This window comes from Mytilus galloprovincialis, chromosome 12, assembly GCF_965363235.1.
Source record: "Mytilus galloprovincialis chromosome 12, xbMytGall1.hap1.1, whole genome shotgun sequence".
NCBI classification, from domain to species: domain Eukaryota; kingdom Metazoa; phylum Mollusca; class Bivalvia; order Mytilida; family Mytilidae; genus Mytilus; species Mytilus galloprovincialis.
The window spans coordinates 9,871,698-9,891,837 of record NC_134849.1 but is presented as its reverse complement, the minus strand read 5'-3'; the positions used below and the strand labels follow the sequence as shown (position 1 = coordinate 9,891,837).

At 31.6% G+C, this 20,140-nt stretch overlaps 1 protein-coding gene across 6 annotated transcripts in view; it reads right to left on the bottom strand.

Annotated features, from left to right (window-relative positions):
- LOC143054076 (transmembrane and coiled-coil domains protein 1-like) overlaps window positions 1–18,595 on the bottom strand; it is a 68,449-nt gene extending 49,854 nt beyond the window's left edge. For 2 of the 6 annotated variants that reach the window (XM_076226949.1, XM_076226950.1), the window contains exons 1-2: window positions 12,567–13,599; window positions 6,159–6,236 (exon numbers count right to left, since the gene is read on the bottom strand). In XM_076226949.1, coding sequence (XP_076083064.1) covers window positions 6,159–6,236; window positions 12,567–12,636 — 148 coding nt within the window. In that variant the 5' untranslated portion in view covers window positions 12,637–13,599. Of the gene's footprint in view, window positions 1–6,158; window positions 6,237–12,566; window positions 13,600–18,474 lie in introns of those variants that run through there. The other 4 variants (XM_076226947.1, XM_076226948.1, XM_076226953.1 and 1 more) reach the window with 3 other exon arrangements.
- Window positions 18,596–20,140: the final 1,545 nt, after the last annotated feature.

Sequence of the window (20,140 nt, the reverse complement as noted above, 5' to 3'; positions counted from 1 at the left end):
CATTTTACTTTCCAGTTAATAGCTAAAAGATTACATTTTCACAATTTTGAAAAACTGCTATATTTTGGGGCAAAAAAGGGGTCTTACTGAACCTACTCCTTTTCATAAGTTGAGATACGTCCATGACTTTGAGATACCCAACTGAGACTTTGAGATACCCCACTTCGTGACTTTGAGATACATGTACAACACTGTGACTTTGAGATACCCCACTCAGTGACTTTGAGATACCCCACTGTGACTTAGAGATACCCCACTGTGACTTAAAAATACCTCAATATGAAATCGATAATGAACAGTTCCTTTGCTTTTCCTACTAATGGACCCAGTTTCCATCTTAGAGGGTCAGAGATTATAATATTGTTAAAGTCTCACAACTATTCAAATTTGTGATTTCACTCAAATACCCAGATTAAAAAAAACATTAGATGATATCAAATTTCGAACAATATCCTAAAAGTTTTTGTCAAACAAAATTTTCTTGCTGTTGATTATTCTGTACATTATTATCAATAAATTTCATCATTCTTTTTTATTTTCAGGTTTTAATTGTGTTCCTGTTTGCCAGAAGATATGTAGCATGGGTATGTACAAACATGTAAATGTTACGCTTTTAAAGTCATCACAATAACTTTGACAACCAATACATTTATACACACTATGTGACCTACGACAATCTCTCTTATTAACCACCCAGGAATGAAGGATATATGTATCCTAGGTTTCAAGAAAACTTAAGTATATACCTTTCACATCCGTTATACACCTGACTATGTACTAGAGAGCAGTAATCTAATAAGAGCCTTATTAACCCATTTCTGAGAGAGAAAAACATGTATGACCTGATTGCACTAAGAACTTTTATCACATGTACTTACTTTGCTCATGAATCTTTAATGCACTGTGCATGAATAAGGTGTAAATCAAGGTCAAAACAATAAACTATATATAATAAAGTGTTTATCATGTTAATCAATAGACTTAATGTATTGTTTGCTTCAATTCTCCCAAATGGACAATCAAATTCTCCCTAGGTGATATAACGTTTAACCCTTTCAAATGAAATGGTAATCAATCTCTTGACTTCCTTGTTGATGTATTGACAATCTTACATGGCTAAATTAAATGGACCACAGAAAAAAAAATATTTCTAATTAAATGGACCAAAGAAAAACAAGTTATTTCTAATTAAATATATGGACTAAAGAAAAACAAGACATTTCTAATTATATATATGGCCTACAGAAAAACAAGTTATCTTTAATTAAATGGCATGAAGTAAACATACCATTACTTAATTGGTAGAAAACAGTGTCCATCATACAAAAAAACTAACATTTAAGCTTCTAAGAACTACTTTCATTTTGCAGTCAATGAGAAATGTTTAGCGTAAAAATTAAATAAAGCATAATTTGTGATTGAAAATAGCTTTGAACTTCAAATACTGTTAATTTAGAAATATTGTGAGTTTTTTTTTTAATTTGTATTGCCAATAATAAGAATTCAAATTCTGAAATCCAACACATTTATCAATATGCATTTTTTTCTGTATTCACAATTAGCATTCTCATATCTAAAAATAAAATCTACATTGGCTATTTCACATTGAAGGTCAGGCCATAACTATAAGATGCAGAACAACGATACAGATATTTTTGCATTGCTTTTAATTTTTAATGTCATCATGTGTTTGTATGGATACACCTTTTTCCTTTATTTTAGGGACCTACATGGCCAAATGGTCTGAATTATGAGTGTGTCCATCTACGGCCATCACTATATATATATATAGCTAGCCTTACAACACTGAGGTTGTAACTTCAAACCTGATAGACAAAGATTTATATAGTAAGTCTTACTACCGTATATAAATCCTTGTTTGAGGCAAGGTGTGTTTGACTTCAATCCTAATCATGCCAGTTTTTTCATGTTTTGCTACCCAAGGTTTTCTCTCCAGCTTCCCCAACTGCTGCAGTTATATACCCAAAGCTTTATAACTGTGCTAAAAACGGTGTTAACAAAACATCATTATAAATCAATCAACCTTTCTTTCATCGTATTTTTTTAATCTGTCTGTTACATGCTGTCCACTAGAATGGTTTTTAATTTGTCTGTTACATGCTGACCACTAGAATGTGGTAAGAGTATTACAGTTTATAGCTTTGCAGCTTTCTATATATATATGTATCTGTGATTTAAGGATTTTATCTGCCAATGACGTCAGCAATGCTCTTATTTCTTTATACAGACCAAAACACATCTCTGTGTATATATTGCTAATTTGGATCATGAACAAGAATACTAGCTATAATAGATCCTTGTTATAAGACTTTTACAGACTGTCATCTACAGATCCTATTTTAAGCGCCACTTTTGGGCTATTTCGTGGCGTCAGTTTTTATAGGTTGAGGAAGACGTAGTGCCTGGTGAAAACCACTGACCTTGGATAGGTAAACTGACATTCCTAGTCAATTAAGATTGGAGTCAAGGGCACCAGAAATCAACACTGAAAACTAGGCCAATGAAAACATTATTATTTTTTTTTACTCTTATCTGTAAATCCTTCCAATCAAAGTTCCCATACAATATAACTTTTAGTTTTATAAAATCTTTATAAAATGCTGCAAAAAAGGTAAAGGATACCCAGTTTCTTCCAAATTTTTTTCTGTCTATTGACGTGTACGTTATTACATGAGTTATCACGTAAACAATTCTTACTTCATCGTCAAAATTAACCTACTATCATTTTAAGGTAACTTGACACACATTTTCTCAATGAATGTTTTGAAATCACTAGACCATAATGTTTACAATATAAACTAGCTTCATTGAGGTAATATCATTTTAACACCTTAGACACCCTATAAAGAAACTATAAAAGATAACAGCCTGCAGACATTGTCAAAGATTTCCCAATGACAAATTGTGCTAATGGAATTCTTTTTAAAACTCAAATTTAATGAGGGTGAAATATAAAATTTAAAATGGTCAACAAATTAACCGGTATCTATATGTGAATGAATGCAGACTTTTGCACAAACATGAAATCAAATATTCTGTTTTTTAAAGTTTTCCTCAATCCCTGAAAATTGGTACACACGCAAAATAACTGAATACACAGTATCCCTCTTCAACTCTTTAAGGTCTTCAGTCCTTTTAAAAGTTTCAAAGGACTGTTGGAAAACACAGGAGAAATACAGGATTGTTTCAGTCAAAAAATTATGGTAACCAAAAAATATATTTTAGAGAAGTTAGACTTCTCTAATTTGTGTCTATTTTTAGAAAGAAGCTAATTTGCATAATTCAATAAAATTAGCTAAAATTTCCTTCAAATATCTAGGTTACCGTGAAAAGTACTTTAAAAGTCACCATTATACATGTATTATTGGGTTTCTCTGGAAATATATATAAAAGGTCATAAATTATGCATTTATAAAGCGTTTTCTTTCCTTTTGCAAACTTATAGGGTGCTCTCTTGAATGCCTTATTTTGAATATATACGTTGTTACCTCACTGACATCAATCTCCTCTTACTTTTGTCAACAATATATATTTATTTTTTTAAATTCTTTAAAAAATCCCCCGTAAACAACTTTGACATCACTCAAGTTACTTACAAAACAACTATGTTCTATTAACATTCCATTCATATGGTAATTTAACCGATATAAACAACATTATACGATAGACCAAGTATTTGTCTTACCATTCTTACCAATGGTTTAGATTTCATTATGGATGTCAAATTAGGAATGTAGAATAACATATCTTCAGGGCAAAGATTGAGAAAGTTTATAAAAATTAAAATATTTGTTAAAATAAAATAAATGTAAGTAAATGGAGAACAGATGGTGCCCCCTCTTGCATATGAAGTAATAAAGGGATAAAACTCAGAACTGTAAGGCCAGACTTTTTATTTTATCTGTTTAACGAGAAAATTTGTAAAAAATTAGGGTTGAGGGGGCGAAATAAAAAAAAAAATAAAAGTGCAAAATTGGTCCAGTCGACACTAAAAATAAAAATAAAACCATTATAAGTGACTTTTTTTTTTTTTTTTTTTTTTTTTTTTTTTTTTTTTTTTTTTTTTTTTTTTTTTTTTTTTTTTTTTTTATAGAATTTATCAAAATACAAGAACAACGAAATGAGAACAGACCAGTATATTAACCCAGAGAAATATAAATACATATAGTTTATATATGTCTCTGGTTAACCCTTCTATTAATATAAACATAAAAACTATGTTTTGATTCTGTATTTCCACTAATATAGATCCATGGCACCACTCAAATATATCAACCTCGCTGCATATACACTATATATGTATATACCAGTCACCCAGTCAGGAACCTCTTACTGTATGCAGAGACATATATATACACATGTGTATATATGTCTCTGGTGTAATAGTTAAGCAACTTTAACCTATTTATAATTGAAACAATGCTTATACATGGAAATATATACATTAATCAAGAAGATCTAACCAAAAGTATGTTAATGCGTGTGGAATGCGTAATTTTCCCTTTTGGGATCAATTTTTGTCTGTCAGCAGTGCCATTCATGCGTCTGTAGTCATTATCGCAAGAATCCGGATTTCGGTCATAGCGGGTCCGTTTCCGATGAAATCCCGATTCCGATCCGTAGTTCTACAAATTTAAATGTCGGACGAAGAAAAATTTACAAAAATAAACGATGTTCGATACGCTGTTTGGAAAGGAATATGACGTTTCTAATGCAATACATGGATGACAAGTTTACTTTAGGCTAATTTCATCAAGTTCTGATGAAGTAATAACTGATTTTGCCGAAAGTTAGAATGATTTGATGTACGCTCTCGTGTAACAAGTATGAAAAGCATGCCACCAGCTTAAAAATCTTTTAGAAGAAAATATATCGTTTATGCCTTGAATTTCTTTACTTTTAAATGAAAATTGCTGTTTCATTGACTTGGTAAAAATTAAATATTACCGATAACGAAATTGACTGAAAGCGAGTATCGTGAAAAACACATTTTATTTTTTTCTGAGGATTTCGTAACAGTCGGCAGGAAAAATAATAATAAAAGTAAGAAGCACTACTTTTATTTTTATTCTAAAATCGGGAAAGGTGGAGTCGGCGGATCTCGTTAAACAGATAATAAAAAAAGTCTGGCCTAAAAGTGACACTTCCCAAATTTGGACTTGATCTGAAATTTGTGGTAAAAAGCATTGTGAAAAGTTTTATAACATATGGTTGAATTAAACTTAAGTTAAGTGGAAGAATGGAAATAAAAAATCCAGCATTTTTTTTCATTTGTAAATGAGCATTACTTTAGAACGATACAGTGACACCACTGCATTTTGTGGTAGTGACTTAAATAAGTATTGTGTATATAAGTTGTATAACATTTGGTTAAGAGAAAAGAAACCAAACATACAGATATAAAGACGTATGGACGCAAAGACCTAGGTACAGAGGGATTTACAGAGGGACAGTATAAAACTAAATGCCCACTCCGCTCCAGCAGGGAGCATAAAAAAGAAAGGAGATATATGGTATGCATGATTGCCAATGAGAAAACTATCAATGAACCTGGTATATTTCTCATGTATATTAAAAGTACATCTTTTCTTTTTCATAAAAACAAGTCACAACACTGCAGTGTACATTATGTGTGGGAGTCATGTCTTCATCAAATAACAAAAGATCAATCATTATGTTAAATGTAGGATATATTCTGATATAAAATGACACATTTTTTTCTAACACATTCTGTTACAAAATTCAACAGGTAAGATAAGTCAAGAAAAGTGGGGTATTCCCTGATTTCAGTGTACATCCCAGTTTTCTGGTGTTAAAAACTGTATACAGGGACCTCTTTTTTTTCTATTTATTTTATGGTATGAAATCTACGCACGTTTACTATAGCATCGGAAAGATATCACCAAAACCAAACATAGCAAAAAAAAAAATTTTGGACAAAGAATGGCCGATAAAATTTTTCGAGTCGCTGCGATTTTACCGAGTCAGTGGTGGGAGGGGAAACAAATAATATTTTATTTTTGGCCTAAACATGGTTTAGTTTTAAGGTTTTATATGTTCCCAATTCTGGTCTTAGCCTACTTCATGGGGACCAGTTTATATTGGTGGATAAAGCTTACTTTATAAAAGTACATTACCTAATCTATTGTGATGGTGAGGACTTGACCTTGATCTGACCTTTAAACTCTGTGATCTGTTAAGGTTCTGATTATGATCTGAAAAAGAAAACAACATCAAAATTTGAAATATATCCTTTGATTCTATACAACTGTCATGTTTAAACCCTGTCAATATACACAAATGTATTTTGTCAATTATTAGGCAACCAAACAACACAAAAAGGGGAAAATAGGTTTAACAAGAATGTGTCTACAGTGACGGACAGAAGAACGAACAGACACACAGAAAACATAATGCTCATCTTCTATCGCAGGTGGGGTATAAAAAGTTAGAAAACTGAAGAAATGAAGGCCCCCTCCCAATCCAGACCCCAAGTAAATAAGTTAATTGTAAAATAGATCAGGCTTCAATATGTCATTCAGTTCTGTTTATTAGGTGTTGATTGCATTGCAATGTCTGCATTTCAAGTTTAACATCATAAAGGATGACAACCTCATTTGAAATCAATGAAAGCAATGTGACAAAACTAATTCACTAGAAACTATGGACCAAAAGTCCATTCATCTCTTGTTGTAATTGTGTATGAAGTAGGGTTGCATAAATCTATCTTTATTTTCTTTCAAAACAAAGTATTATTTCAATAAAATTACAAGGATTTTTTTAGGGAGCAAAAATTTTACTTCAAGGAAAAGGGAGATGTTTTTTTTCTGAATCAGATTTTTTTTCCACTACAAACTAACCCTAACATTTGCTAAAAGATAATAAATCAATCTTTTAACCAAAAAAAGAGCATGTGTACCAAAACCAGGAAGAAGGCTAATTCATTTAATATAGAGGTTAATGTTCTCTGTAAACTTTTATTTTATTTAATTACAATGTGACACTTTAACATGGTATATTGACACAGATATTTAAACACTAAGTGTTTATCAGCTCTATTAACAATACACAAATATTCTTTAATCTTTTGTGAACACTAATACCCTTAAACATGTTAAACTAATGTCCTAATTCAATACACTAAAGATCAATTGGAATAAAATAAGGATAAACTATCTAATTAAATATACAAAATGTACAAGATATGTTCTTAAATATATATACAACAAATATAAGCTATCTACTTATAACTATCGAATTAAATATACAAAATGTACAAGATATGTTCTTAATTATATAAACTATATATATAAACCATCTACTCAAATATATATACACAAACTGTTGACACAGATCTTTGTCTGGACTGTATATAAATGTGATGGGCTAGGTATATGTACTGCATACCAAATATCCCATTCTTATAATAAACTGCATACCAAATATCCCATTTTTATAATTTAACTGCATACCAAATATCCCATTTTTATAATTTAACTGCATACCAAATATCCCATTTTTATAATTTAACTGCATACCAAATATCCCATTATAAGATTTAACTGCATACCAAATATCCCATTCTTATATATAATTTAACTGCATACCAAATATCCCAGTATAAGATTTAACTGCATACCAAATATCCCATTCTTATATATATTTAACTGCATAACAAATATCCCATTCTTATATATATTTAACTGCATACCAAATATCCCATTCTTTTAATAAACTGCATAACAAAATTCTATACCACTATTTTACATATAATTAGCGGTTCCCCTAAAACTGACCTAATCAAAAGATATCTTAATGAAGATTGTGTAATGTGGTTCCCAATTGGCCGCCAAGTAATTTATGAGGAAAGAATATTTTTTAAACAAAAGATGACGAAAGACGACAAGAATAAAAAATCCTTTACTCAATAAATTAAAAAATCTTTTTTTTTCTATTCATTAATTTTTCCAGTACTTAAAATGCTATGTCCTTATCCTGTATAAAAATTCATTAATCGAGAATGAAAATGGGGAATATGTCAAAGAGACAACAACTGAACCAAAGAACAGTCACGTTTGTAACTCAGTTGGTATAGAATTCAATAAGTATAATACAAGTAAAAAAAACTAGACCTAGATACTCTCTGCTAACTCTAAGCAACATACAAACAAATACAGAAATTTAATTAACCTGTTATAATACATGTAATACCACAATTTCAAGGTCTCACTAGTAACACTTAAATTTAATTAATCTTGATACATAACACCACAACTTCAAGGTCTCTCTTGTAACACTTAAGTTCAACTCAATCAATTATTATTTTCCTAAATTAGAAAACACATTTAATTAGCTTTTCAATTTTTAAACTGTTACGTAATTCTACCAAACATGAATCTGGTTTTTCCATTCAATTATTGAACAATGAGATACTGTTATATTTGTTCAAATTTGAATGTTTTTTACTGATCTATCGTCTCACTCTTATTACATGTAAGGTATTAATCAATATTTGTATATATCATGTCTCATAACCATATCAAGGTTGACCTCTAGGAGTCTTAAAAGGGATTGTTTGGGACAGACAAAAGGAAAAGACAAAAGAAATAATGTTACAATTACAGTTTTACTAAATGGTAAACAACTGCGACTTAGAAGTTTTACAATCTCATCTAGGAGTCTACTTCTGTATTCTGAGGAAGAGAAAGAAAAGCTCTTAATCAATACAGGACAGTCAAACATTTGGATGTTCAGTAAAGTCACACAACCCAGAAACATATTACTTTCCTTTGTAAATTTTACAGACGTCATCACGAGTTGGAAATTGAATATTTGTTTCACAGATGATAGAGGATATATGTTCCTTAGCAATGTCGTAACTAAAATCAAGTTCCCTTTTCACCCATGTGACCTACAAATTAGACTTACATTGTATTACCAGGTTTGTAATAACATGAGCAATACAACGGGTACCACATGTGGAGTAGGATCTGCTTACCTTTCATGAGCAATACAACGGGTACAACATGTGGAGTAGGATCTGCTTACCTTTCATGAGCAATACAACGGGTACAACATGTGGAGTAGGATCTGCTTACCTTTCATGAGCAATACAACGGGTACAACATGTGGAGTAGGATCTGCTTACCTTTCATGAGCAATACAACGGGTACAACATGTGGAGTAGGATCTGCTTACCTTTCATGAGCAATACAACGGGTACCACATGTGGAGTAGGATCTGCTTACCTTTCATGAGCAATACAACGGGTACCACATGTGGAGTAGGATCTGCTTACCTTTCATGAGCAATACAACGGGTACCACATGTGGAGTAGGATCTGCTTACCTAACATGAGCAATACAACGGGTACCACATGTGGAGTAGGATCTGCTTACCTAACATGAGCAATACAACAGGTACAACATGTGGAGTAGGATCTGCTTACCTTTCATGAGCAATACAACGGGTACAACATGTGGAGTAGGATCTGCTTACCTTTCATGAGCAATACAACGGGTACAACATGTGGAGTAGGATCTGCTTACCTTTCATGAGCAATACAACGGGTACAACATGTGGAGTAGGATCTGCTTACCTTTCATGAGAAATACAACGGGTACAACATGTGGAGTAGGATCTGCTTACCTAACATGAGCAATACAACGGGTACAACATGTGGAGTAGGATCTACTTACCTTTCATGAGCAATACAACAGGTACAACATGTGGAGTAGGATCTGCTTACCTTTCAAGAGCAATACAACGGGTACAACATGTGGAGTAGGATCTACTTACCTTTCATGAGCAATACAACGGGTACAACATGTGGAGTAGGATCTGCTTACCTTTCATGAGCAATACAACGGGTACAACATGTGGAGTAGGATCTGCTTACCTTTCATGAGCAATACAACGGGTACCACATGTGGAGTAGGATCTGCTTACCTTTCATGAGCAATACAACGGGTACCACATGTGGAGTAGGATCTGCTTACCTTTCATGAGCAATACAACGGGTACAACATGTGGAGTAGGATCTGCTTACCTTTCATGAGCAATACAACGGGTACAACATGTGGAGTAGGATCTGCTTACCTTTCATGAGCAATACAACGGGTACCACATGTGGAGTAGGATCTGCTTACCTTTCATGAGCAATACAACGGGTACCACATGTGGAGTAGGATCTGCTTACCTTTCATGAGCAATACAACGGGTACCACATGTGGAGTAGGATCTGCTTACCTTTCATGAGCAATACAACGGGTACCACATGTGGAGTAGGATCTGCTTACCTTTCATGAGAAATACAACGGGTACAACATGTGGAGTAGGATCTGCTTACCTTTCATGAGCAATACAACGGGTACCACATGTGGAGTAGGATCTGCTTACCTTTCATGAGCACCTGTGATCATTTTTTACTTTATCCCTATTGCAGGTTGGGTATTATAAACTTTGATCATCCATACAAAGAAAAGTGTTTCAACTTTTCAGTTATATTTTTTTTGCAAACATTTAGGCTTTATTACAAGGTTGGGATTGGGTTAAATGAACAGAGCAAAATAGTATAAAAATCAAAGAATACAGAGATTAATACCCCAATCTAGACTTGGATGGAGAGTTGTCTTATTGGCACTCATACCACATCTTCCTATATCTATCTTATATCCAATGTTAAGGGGTCCCAAAATGTAATGACCTTGATTAGAATTATCATTCTTGTTCATCATATTCAAAACAAATCTATGTGAGATAATACCGGTACCCTCGTAACCATGCAGACTTCCTCAAATATTTAAAAGTCAGTATAGATCTTTATATTAATTCATAACAAATATGTCAAAAGTACAAAAAAGAAGTTCAAAGTAAAATGAAATCTTTTGACCTACCTATAGTTAGTTCAATTTACGGTCAATGTGAAAAATTATATAATTCATAACGATTACAAGTAATTATTGCATTTAAATACCATGCATTGTTAGTCTAAATTCAAACTGACATACTTAAACAATTCTTTGTTTGAAATTCAATGCAAGATATATAAACAAAAGACTTAATACTACACAGTAAATCATCAAGTTTAATCCTTACTTTGGCAAAAGTTTCAAAAATATTTTACAAATGTTTGTTCGTACTATGCAAACATATTTTTATAAAAAGCATCATCTTTTTTTATTGCAGTATTTGTATATGAAAAAAGTACATGTATAGGAACCAAATATAGTCAAATATGAGGCCTTATAGAACTCATTGTAACTATTTCTTATAACTATTAAGTCCATCGTACTAGACAATGGTCTTAACCTCATTATATCTGTTCTCATTATTTCAATTTTAATGTTTGAGGAATCAATATACAATACATGCATTGTCTAAATTCAGGGATCAATTAATGTGATACACAGTCAGATATAAATGTGATACACGGTCAGATATTAATGTGATACACGGTCAGATATTAATGTGATACACGGTCAGATAGTAATGGGATACACGGTCAGATATTAATGGGATACACAGTCAGATATTAATGTGATACACGGTCAGATCTTAATGTGATACATGGTCAGATATTAATGTGATACAGGGTCAGATATTAATGGGATACACGGTCAGATATTAATGTGATACACAGTCAGATATTAATGTGAGACACGGTCAGATCTTAATGTGATACACGGTCAGATATTAATGTGATACACGGTCAGATATTAATGCGATACACGGTCAGATATTAATGTGGTACACGGTCAGATCTTTAATGTGGTACACGGTCAGATCTTTAATGTGGTACACGGTCAGATCTTTAGTCATCAAATAAAGGTTCATTGATCAACATGCTGAAGTTGAACACGTGAACACGGTCTTCATTAATGTTCAAATTAGACATTGCTAGAATGTGGATTCAACTAGGATTAAATTATTGACTTGCAAGCAAATAATACATCAGCAATATAATTAAGCTTATTTAGACGAAATTTGACCAAACTGTGTGCTAATTTTATATTATTTCTTAGGTTTATCCTTTTATTTTAAATCCAAATTGTCTGAAACAAATCAGTTTGGATATTTTACATAAATAGTTACTGGATGTCTCAACTTAGTACTCATCTCTACCATGAAAGGATAAAGCTGCACTAATCATCTTTATGTATATATGTTCAGTAAAGAGATCACAAAAGAATATAGATCAAATGATAGTTAAGATTACCCACAAACGTTAAACTTGATTCATAATGCTCAATCCACAAAAATGGATACCTAGAAAGAAAATACCAAAACCATTTGTAAAACAGTTACTTTTTCCCCACAGTTGAATCTATTGAAAAATTATATACTACACCTACTACAGAATCAAAAATCTGTAATATGTAAATGGTCTGTAACATTTCTCAAATTTGAATGGAACACCTACATGTAGTGAGTAATTATTTTATAATTTATGTAAAGAATGCAACAATATCTAAAAATGTTTTTTTATTTTTATTTTTAAGATTACTGGTATTAGTGAAAAAATTAAATAAAATATCAACTATTACCTGTACCAAGAATTAGATCCTGATTTTCCATATAAGGTTCTTTTTCTATTCTCATCACTGTGCCGAGCATGTTGACTAACACACCAGACAGAATGTTAGGTTTTACGTGTATTGATTTGATCTTTCTCAGCTGATTCCAAATGCAATATTAAGTAATCCACGTGCTGACGAATGGCTTAAGCCTAATATAGCCTACACCATCAAATTTTATTGTAAAGTGCCGATTATAGGCAAACTCAATTGTTTGTCTATATAGCTAATTGTAAATCTGGCAGAAATAATAACGCATCTCAGAATGAAATTTACAAGTCTGAGTCCATTTAATGTTTTTATAGATGTTGCTAAACTTGATCATTGAAATTAGAATAAATATTGCAAAAATACAGAATCAAAATGTTATTTAATGTTTGACAAAATGTTGAAATATTCCCCTACATTTGTAAAGGCTTTAAAAATCCAGAATTGATCACTTTCCAGTATACAAATTTATCCAAAATTGATCACAAACTTGTAATATAATTCTATAGGTTTCTCCAAAATGTCTCACTAAATCTCTTAAAAATCCACTTTTTGTCAAAACAGAAATCAATTAAATTTCAAGAAATATCGTCAATTGAAATTTTCCTTTCTTTTCAACTAATTATTTCTTTAATTGCCTTAATGTCAAATTATCCAATGTTTTCAGCGAAGAAAGTGCATTGACCGTTAGTTCATTAATGGCAATGTTCGATCATTCACTTGAACATATCCTTTTTTTTCTTTGCATTTGAATTGATTATTAATTCTTCACTAGCATAATGAATTTTGTCAACTGCTCTAGTTTTGTCACCAGTTTATATTTACAATCCTGTTGACGATTCTATTATTAGATTCATCGTAATCGGATAATTCCTTACTTGTGTGTACCCGATATATCAAAATCAAATAAATATAATATCAAATCTAGGAAAATCCACCAAATTAAGTTTCTGAAGTGAAATGTCAATGTTGCTTGTTACTTCCATATGAAAAATGAATACTTTACTTTCACATTTCTATACCAAATTCTTGATCTATCAGAGGCACTTGAATATATTTATATCTAAATAAACATACATGTAGCACATCTAGCATGTATATAATTTTCAATCCATAGGCAAGTGTCTTAAACTTATGTCATTAAAAACAGGATAAATTACTGTTTTAATAATAATTGACAATGTTCATGATGTTATTATAAGATAGATTTCCGTAGGCTATTAATACCACTTATGAAACACTACATTATCGGAAGATATTCCTTTTTCACATTTCCTTATCACATATAACATATGACCAGGATATAGGTATTTAAATTTTTTAATTTAACCAGAAAATCCGAAGTTGTCAACAATATACATGGGGTAGTCAATGTAAAGATGATCTATTTATAGACCTTGTACAATGATTGGTGTTCTCAATCTGGTCCGATACTCTGGCCTTTAAATATCCTACTTCTTGTAAAGAAAAGATTAACCTGTATTTAAATTCACTACTAAAAAAATATTTATTTACAGATCATTTAATTTACATGATTATTTTTATAATTAATACACAATCCATTTTTTAATTTTTAATGTTGATTTTCATTTTATTGATTTAATATTCTAATATTTAATTAACATACATGTACTTTCATGTAACTTTTAAATATAACATGCTTAATCCTGTAATTAACAAATGGTCAAATTAACAAATACAAGGAATACACCAGGGTGTGTTTTGATTGGTCATCAGAAATTAGCAGTAATAGAATTTTGATATAAGATAAAAAATAATATTAACTTCCAAATTTGGCTAAATAAAAAATAGATTACATTTGTATATAAAACAAAAAGGTATGCTGTACTGTACTGTGTATATTGAGATGCAGTGACAATGTTTTGAAGGCCCGACAGATGTCTAAAATTGCTTTCAGTCATTTCTTTTGAACTTTGGTGGATATCTTTTTATTAATTTTAACTATAGATGGAATGCTGGTAAAAGATGTGTTGGCTAGCATTATTATGTCATAACACCTTACTTTAGAATCTTAAGTTTGAGGTCTGTCTGATTCGTTTTTAATTTACATGTAACAGTGTATATACATGTATAGGACTCTGCGGTGTAATGTTAACGCTGACGGCTGAAGCATAATTAATGGTCACCCTGAAAACGATAGACTGCGCTGAAGTTTGGGCATGACAATTTTTTATTCCATGTTGAAGGCCGTACTTTAACCTATAATGGTTTACTTTTTAAATTGTTATTTGTATGGAGAGTTGTCTCATTGGCACTCACACCACATCTTCCTATATCTATCTAAATTCAAAGAAAGATTGATATGCCGGCTAAAGAATAAGATTTTGTAGAAGATGTTAAGGAAAAGCAAAGTTAAGAACAATTCAAGTCCCAAACATTTTTTGCATTGTCCATGCATGAGGTGGTTACAAAAAATATGGCAACAAAGCAGCTAAAAGATGATCCTGATCTGCAAACCAGTGTTTTGCAGTATGCTGCAACAATTTGTACAACTAATAAAATGTCTCGATCTTAATCTTGACTTTCTTCAACCTGTCTTCAAGTATGTTTCACTTGATTTTTGTCCAAACTTTAATTAAGTTACATGTATCAACAAGAAAACGTCATAATGTAAACATTGCCTGTCCAAAGTGGGTTTGAGTACCATCATGGTTCTGAGTCCTATATCATGTTTATATATATTATGGATAAATTTTTTATAATACTTATAGCGTGCAAAATATTAATGGTTTCATATCAGTATAGGTTAACCATGAATTCAAGTACTCTATGTAAAACAAATGTTTGAAAGCATTACCTGGTTTATGTATGCAGATTTCAGAATATGTCAAATGTATGTCTTGTCTTCTTTTATCTTTTATTGTGGTTAATACATATAAATGAAAGTATTTCTTTAATTTTTTAACAAATTGACATTGTTGCTGTATTTCATAATATACATTAATCAAGACATCAATTTTCTCATTCAAATTGTATTACCTTTGTCATTTCAGGGTCTTGTCGATATGTTTTGCTCATTTTAAAAGACCTAATGGCGACCTTTAGAACTTTATAGATACTGAGTTTATCTTCAGTTGGTGTGTATTGGAGAAAAGTCTCATACTCACATCTTCCTACTTTTATATTAATACAAAGTTATTTGCATATAATCAATGGTATAAATTTGGTCTTTCAAGGGAGATAAATATAATGCATGATGTATTCCATCATGTATAATACGCAGTTAGGTATAGTACGCAGTCCCATTCCATCCCATCAAAATTATGAAAAAAGTGGACAAAATAGTGGGAAAAAATGCTTTGATGGGGACCTTTTAATCCATGTAAAACTTCATAATAAGCATTGTGTATAAGTTTAATAACATTTGAATTGGTTGAGGCAAAATAAAGCTAGATATATTTAAAACCAAAAATTCAGCATTTTTTTCATTTGTAAAGGGCCATAACTCTAGAACCTTAAATGTGATGCAGCAAGTTTCATACTTGATCTGTTTAATGGTAATAAGCATTTTAAATAAGTTTCATAACATTTGGTTGAAGCAAACTAAAGTTAAGAGAACAGAAACAAACTTTGGGACATATGTAAGGAAGGAAGTACAGAAAGATACATGTAAAACTTAATGCCTCTTATGCTAAGACGGGGACATAAAAATAATACAAAACATTATTTGTTCATTTAAATTTTTTGGGTAATCATGGCAATATTGTTTTTTTTTTTTATTAAATAATGTATAAAGTCATAAAAAAATGATAAACAATGAATGGTAGAGCTTTAGTCATGTAATTATCCTTTATTATTCTATAAAACTAAAAGTATTTTTTTTTATCAAAGATCCCTTATAAAATCAACATTTGTCTAAGCATGTCTGACTCCAAGCTGATGCACTGTTCAATTAATATAAAAGAAACAAAAGAAACAAGAGAAACTGCGATCTACTGCTCACTGATGATACCCCCCGCCGCAAGTGGATAATATTAATAGTGTAAAAATATGCAAGTGTTCTGTAAACAGGAAGTTATCGAGTGATGACTCTGAAAACGCATCACACAGTATACATGTACATGTAGCTTACTTATATAAACCTTGAAACCAAATTTCAGAAATTCTTGTATTGTAGTTCCTGAGAAAATTGTGATGAAAATTTTTAACTTGGCTATCATGTGTAAAATCATACAAGTGTTCGGTAAACAGGAAGTTGGGGAGTGATGAATCTGAAAACGCATCACACAGTATAGCTGACTTATATCAACCCTGAAACCAAATTTCAGAAATCCTTGTAGTGTAATTCCTGAGAAAAATGTGACAAAAATTTTGAACTTAGCTATCATGTGTAAAGTCATACAAGTGTTCGGTAAACAGGAAGTTGCTGTGTGATGAATCTGAAAACACATCACACAGTATAGCTGATTCATATCAAGCCTGAAACCAAATTTCAGAAATCCTTGTAGTGCAGTTCCTGAGAAAAATGTGATGAAAAATATTCATGAGACGGACAGACTGATAGACTGACGGCAGGATGGATGGAAGGACAGACAGAGTTAAAACAATACACCCCCTTTTTTTAAAGCCGGGGTATAATAATTGGAATATTATGGAACAAAAGAAAAAAGAGATCAAACATTAATCTAAATTAATAAGCATTAGTTAAAACTTCAAACTCTTTAATCTTATATAATCTTTTCATTGATGCATGATCATGTTGATTTTTTAGCCTGGGATTATTAATTTAACACAGGTCTGTCAAAAGTTGACATGATTATTTAATTGCTACACACCAATACTTAGTCCTTATTTACCCCTTTTGATTACTCATGCAGGATGTCACGCCTTATAATTTATCTGTACCTGCAAAAACTGTGATGTGTACAATTAGCGAAAAATTAAATGTATTAGATAACACAGAATGAAACAGGAAAGTTTTAAATGATCGATCGGAAAAAAATCAAGAATTTATAGGCAACATAAACAATGTGTGAAAACCGAACACTGCGTCTGACTGAATATTTTCAAAACTGAGTGACTTACAATGGCTCTGTTTTGCTCTGGTTCACTTTCACTTGCGTGCAAGACAGGAAGATATTCCAGGCCACCTACACCCATAGGACAAAGAATATGCATTGATATGTGTATTGTGCGAATGTTGAAACAGGAAAACACTTTCTAATTATGGAATGCTTATTATATGACGATCTTCGTTACAATCTTTTTAAAGAATGCTCAAAACTTGACTTTCAAGATCTTGATACGAATAGAAAACTTTGAGTTTGACGTCATAATAGAAAATATCTGTTGCCACAATGGAAAACATGGAAAAGTATTTGTTGTATGACTTCTAGTTCAAGTGGGAAAGATTAACAAGACAGACAGATTTCCAAATATTGAAATATGGATAAGGTATTTACACCTGATTGCTGTTTGTCTGCCCTGGACATCACACAGATTCACGTTAAAATTAGAAGTCATAATACAAAATATCTGATGCCGCAATGGAAAAGTGATTGTTGTATGCAGTCAATAGATGAAGCAAGACAGATTCTCGTTTCAGTCAGGAATAGCGATAAAGTGTATTGTTTTCGCTCATGTACTGCACGAAAGTTTTGGTTGATCCGAGACTTTAACTTTGCCTTTGGCATGCACTGGTTGCATTATGCATAGTTTATCTGTATTATGGAAATTTCGATTGCAGTTTAACTTTAACCACACAGATCTTAGAAGTAGAAGAGCTACGGTTCCGTAGATATATCTGTTACATGTACACACTGAAGAAAACCGATACAAAATTACATGTATATCAACACTGACAACAATTACACTCGCTATAAGGTGTAAAAGAAGTAGTTTTTTCTTTCCACTTTACAGATAAGCTTACCATTATCAATTGTTTAGTGATACTCTCAGTCGAAAATAGCTAGGCATTAAGCTGTTCTCCTTTAAGCATATATATTCTCCAGTTAGAAATCTTCGGCCTTGTCATTAAACAGTCATACAATCGGAAGTGAAAAAAGGGAAGTAACCCTATACCTTAATATTTTAACTAGAGGCCCCCAGTATGTTAATTTACTTAACGGCCTGTTATAATACGAGGCTATATATCCGCTTACCGCCTTTTTTATATACTATATTAATGTTAATTTTAAGATTTTTAAAGATCAGATTTTAGATTTTAATACCACGGTACCGGCAAATTATTCAATGCTTTTTTTTTTTTTTATTTCAATTGACTTTTATTTCAATTGACTCAAACAGATTTTGTTTTTTAATTGGGAGTATTTACTTTTGAAACAATTATAAAAATGGTTGAAAGAAATAAAATGATTTTGCTATGAGCAGACAATTTGGTTCAATCTCGTCAAAATAAGCTAAAACATGAGTGGTGTCTTATTTACTTGTCAATAATCCATATGCATGCACTCTTTCAATTTAAAGGAGATAGCTGTGAAGTTGTGGGCCATCCATTACATCGGAATGCATTGAGTGTGTAGGAAAAGGTATTATCTTTGGTTAGCTTGCTTGTTAGCCTAACCGTGAATTCATTATTAGTTTAGGTATACTACCCTCTTTTCGGAGTAGTCTAACATCACGGTACCCAAATTGATTATCCAAATAGCACCGAGTACCCAAATTGCACCTAATTAGCAAAATAGCAGCGGAAATCTTCTAAGATTTCCTAGAGACTTAAACAGTTCGTATTTTTATGATTTGATACTATGATAGTCTATGCACGTCTTTCAACATAGGTAAACATATTTCAAGATAAACACAAAACATTCACAGTATTTATCAACAGATGAAGTATTTACTGAAAAAGCAAAATGTACGGAAACGTCGCCATGCGACGTCATCAAAACGTCATATTTTCAGAATTAGCAAATATATGTTACAAGTATCCATTTCTTAAAAAAAATGAAGAGTAAGCATGTTCTAATATCCAAGTGTTCAAATTTTTGAAGAAATTAAAACAAAAGCTCTGTTATTCGACTTTTGACGATGCGAATTAAGACGCAATTTGGGTACTCATCATTACAGAATCATTGATGGTTTGGAGGTCAGTTCAGACCAATTTTTCTATGATTCCATATGGATTCAAAATTAAATTGGTGAAACAATATAGTAAATAATGATACATCTACTAAATAAACACAGAATGAAAACTTTTGTATGAAGCATAAATAAACGTAGGTTAAACTAGATGTGTCAAAACGACACGAATGGCCCCGTTCCAAAAATTTGAAAAATCTGCAATTTCAACAACACATGCGGACACAAACAAGATGGTAGTCTCAAATATATTAAATCTGCTCAAAATCTTAAGGCCTTAAAAAAACATATAACTGAGATTTTCAACAATTTCTCAAAGTCCAGAGCCCGTAATTTCGACAAAAATTAGTGAAGCGGAACGAAACTCAAACTTGATCTGTAACTAACATGGTTAACTCACATACCAAAAATCAGTCCAATATCTGAAAGCGTTTTGAAAAAAGTCCGTATAACTGTGATTTTCAACAATTATCAAAGTCCAAAGCCCATAATTTCGA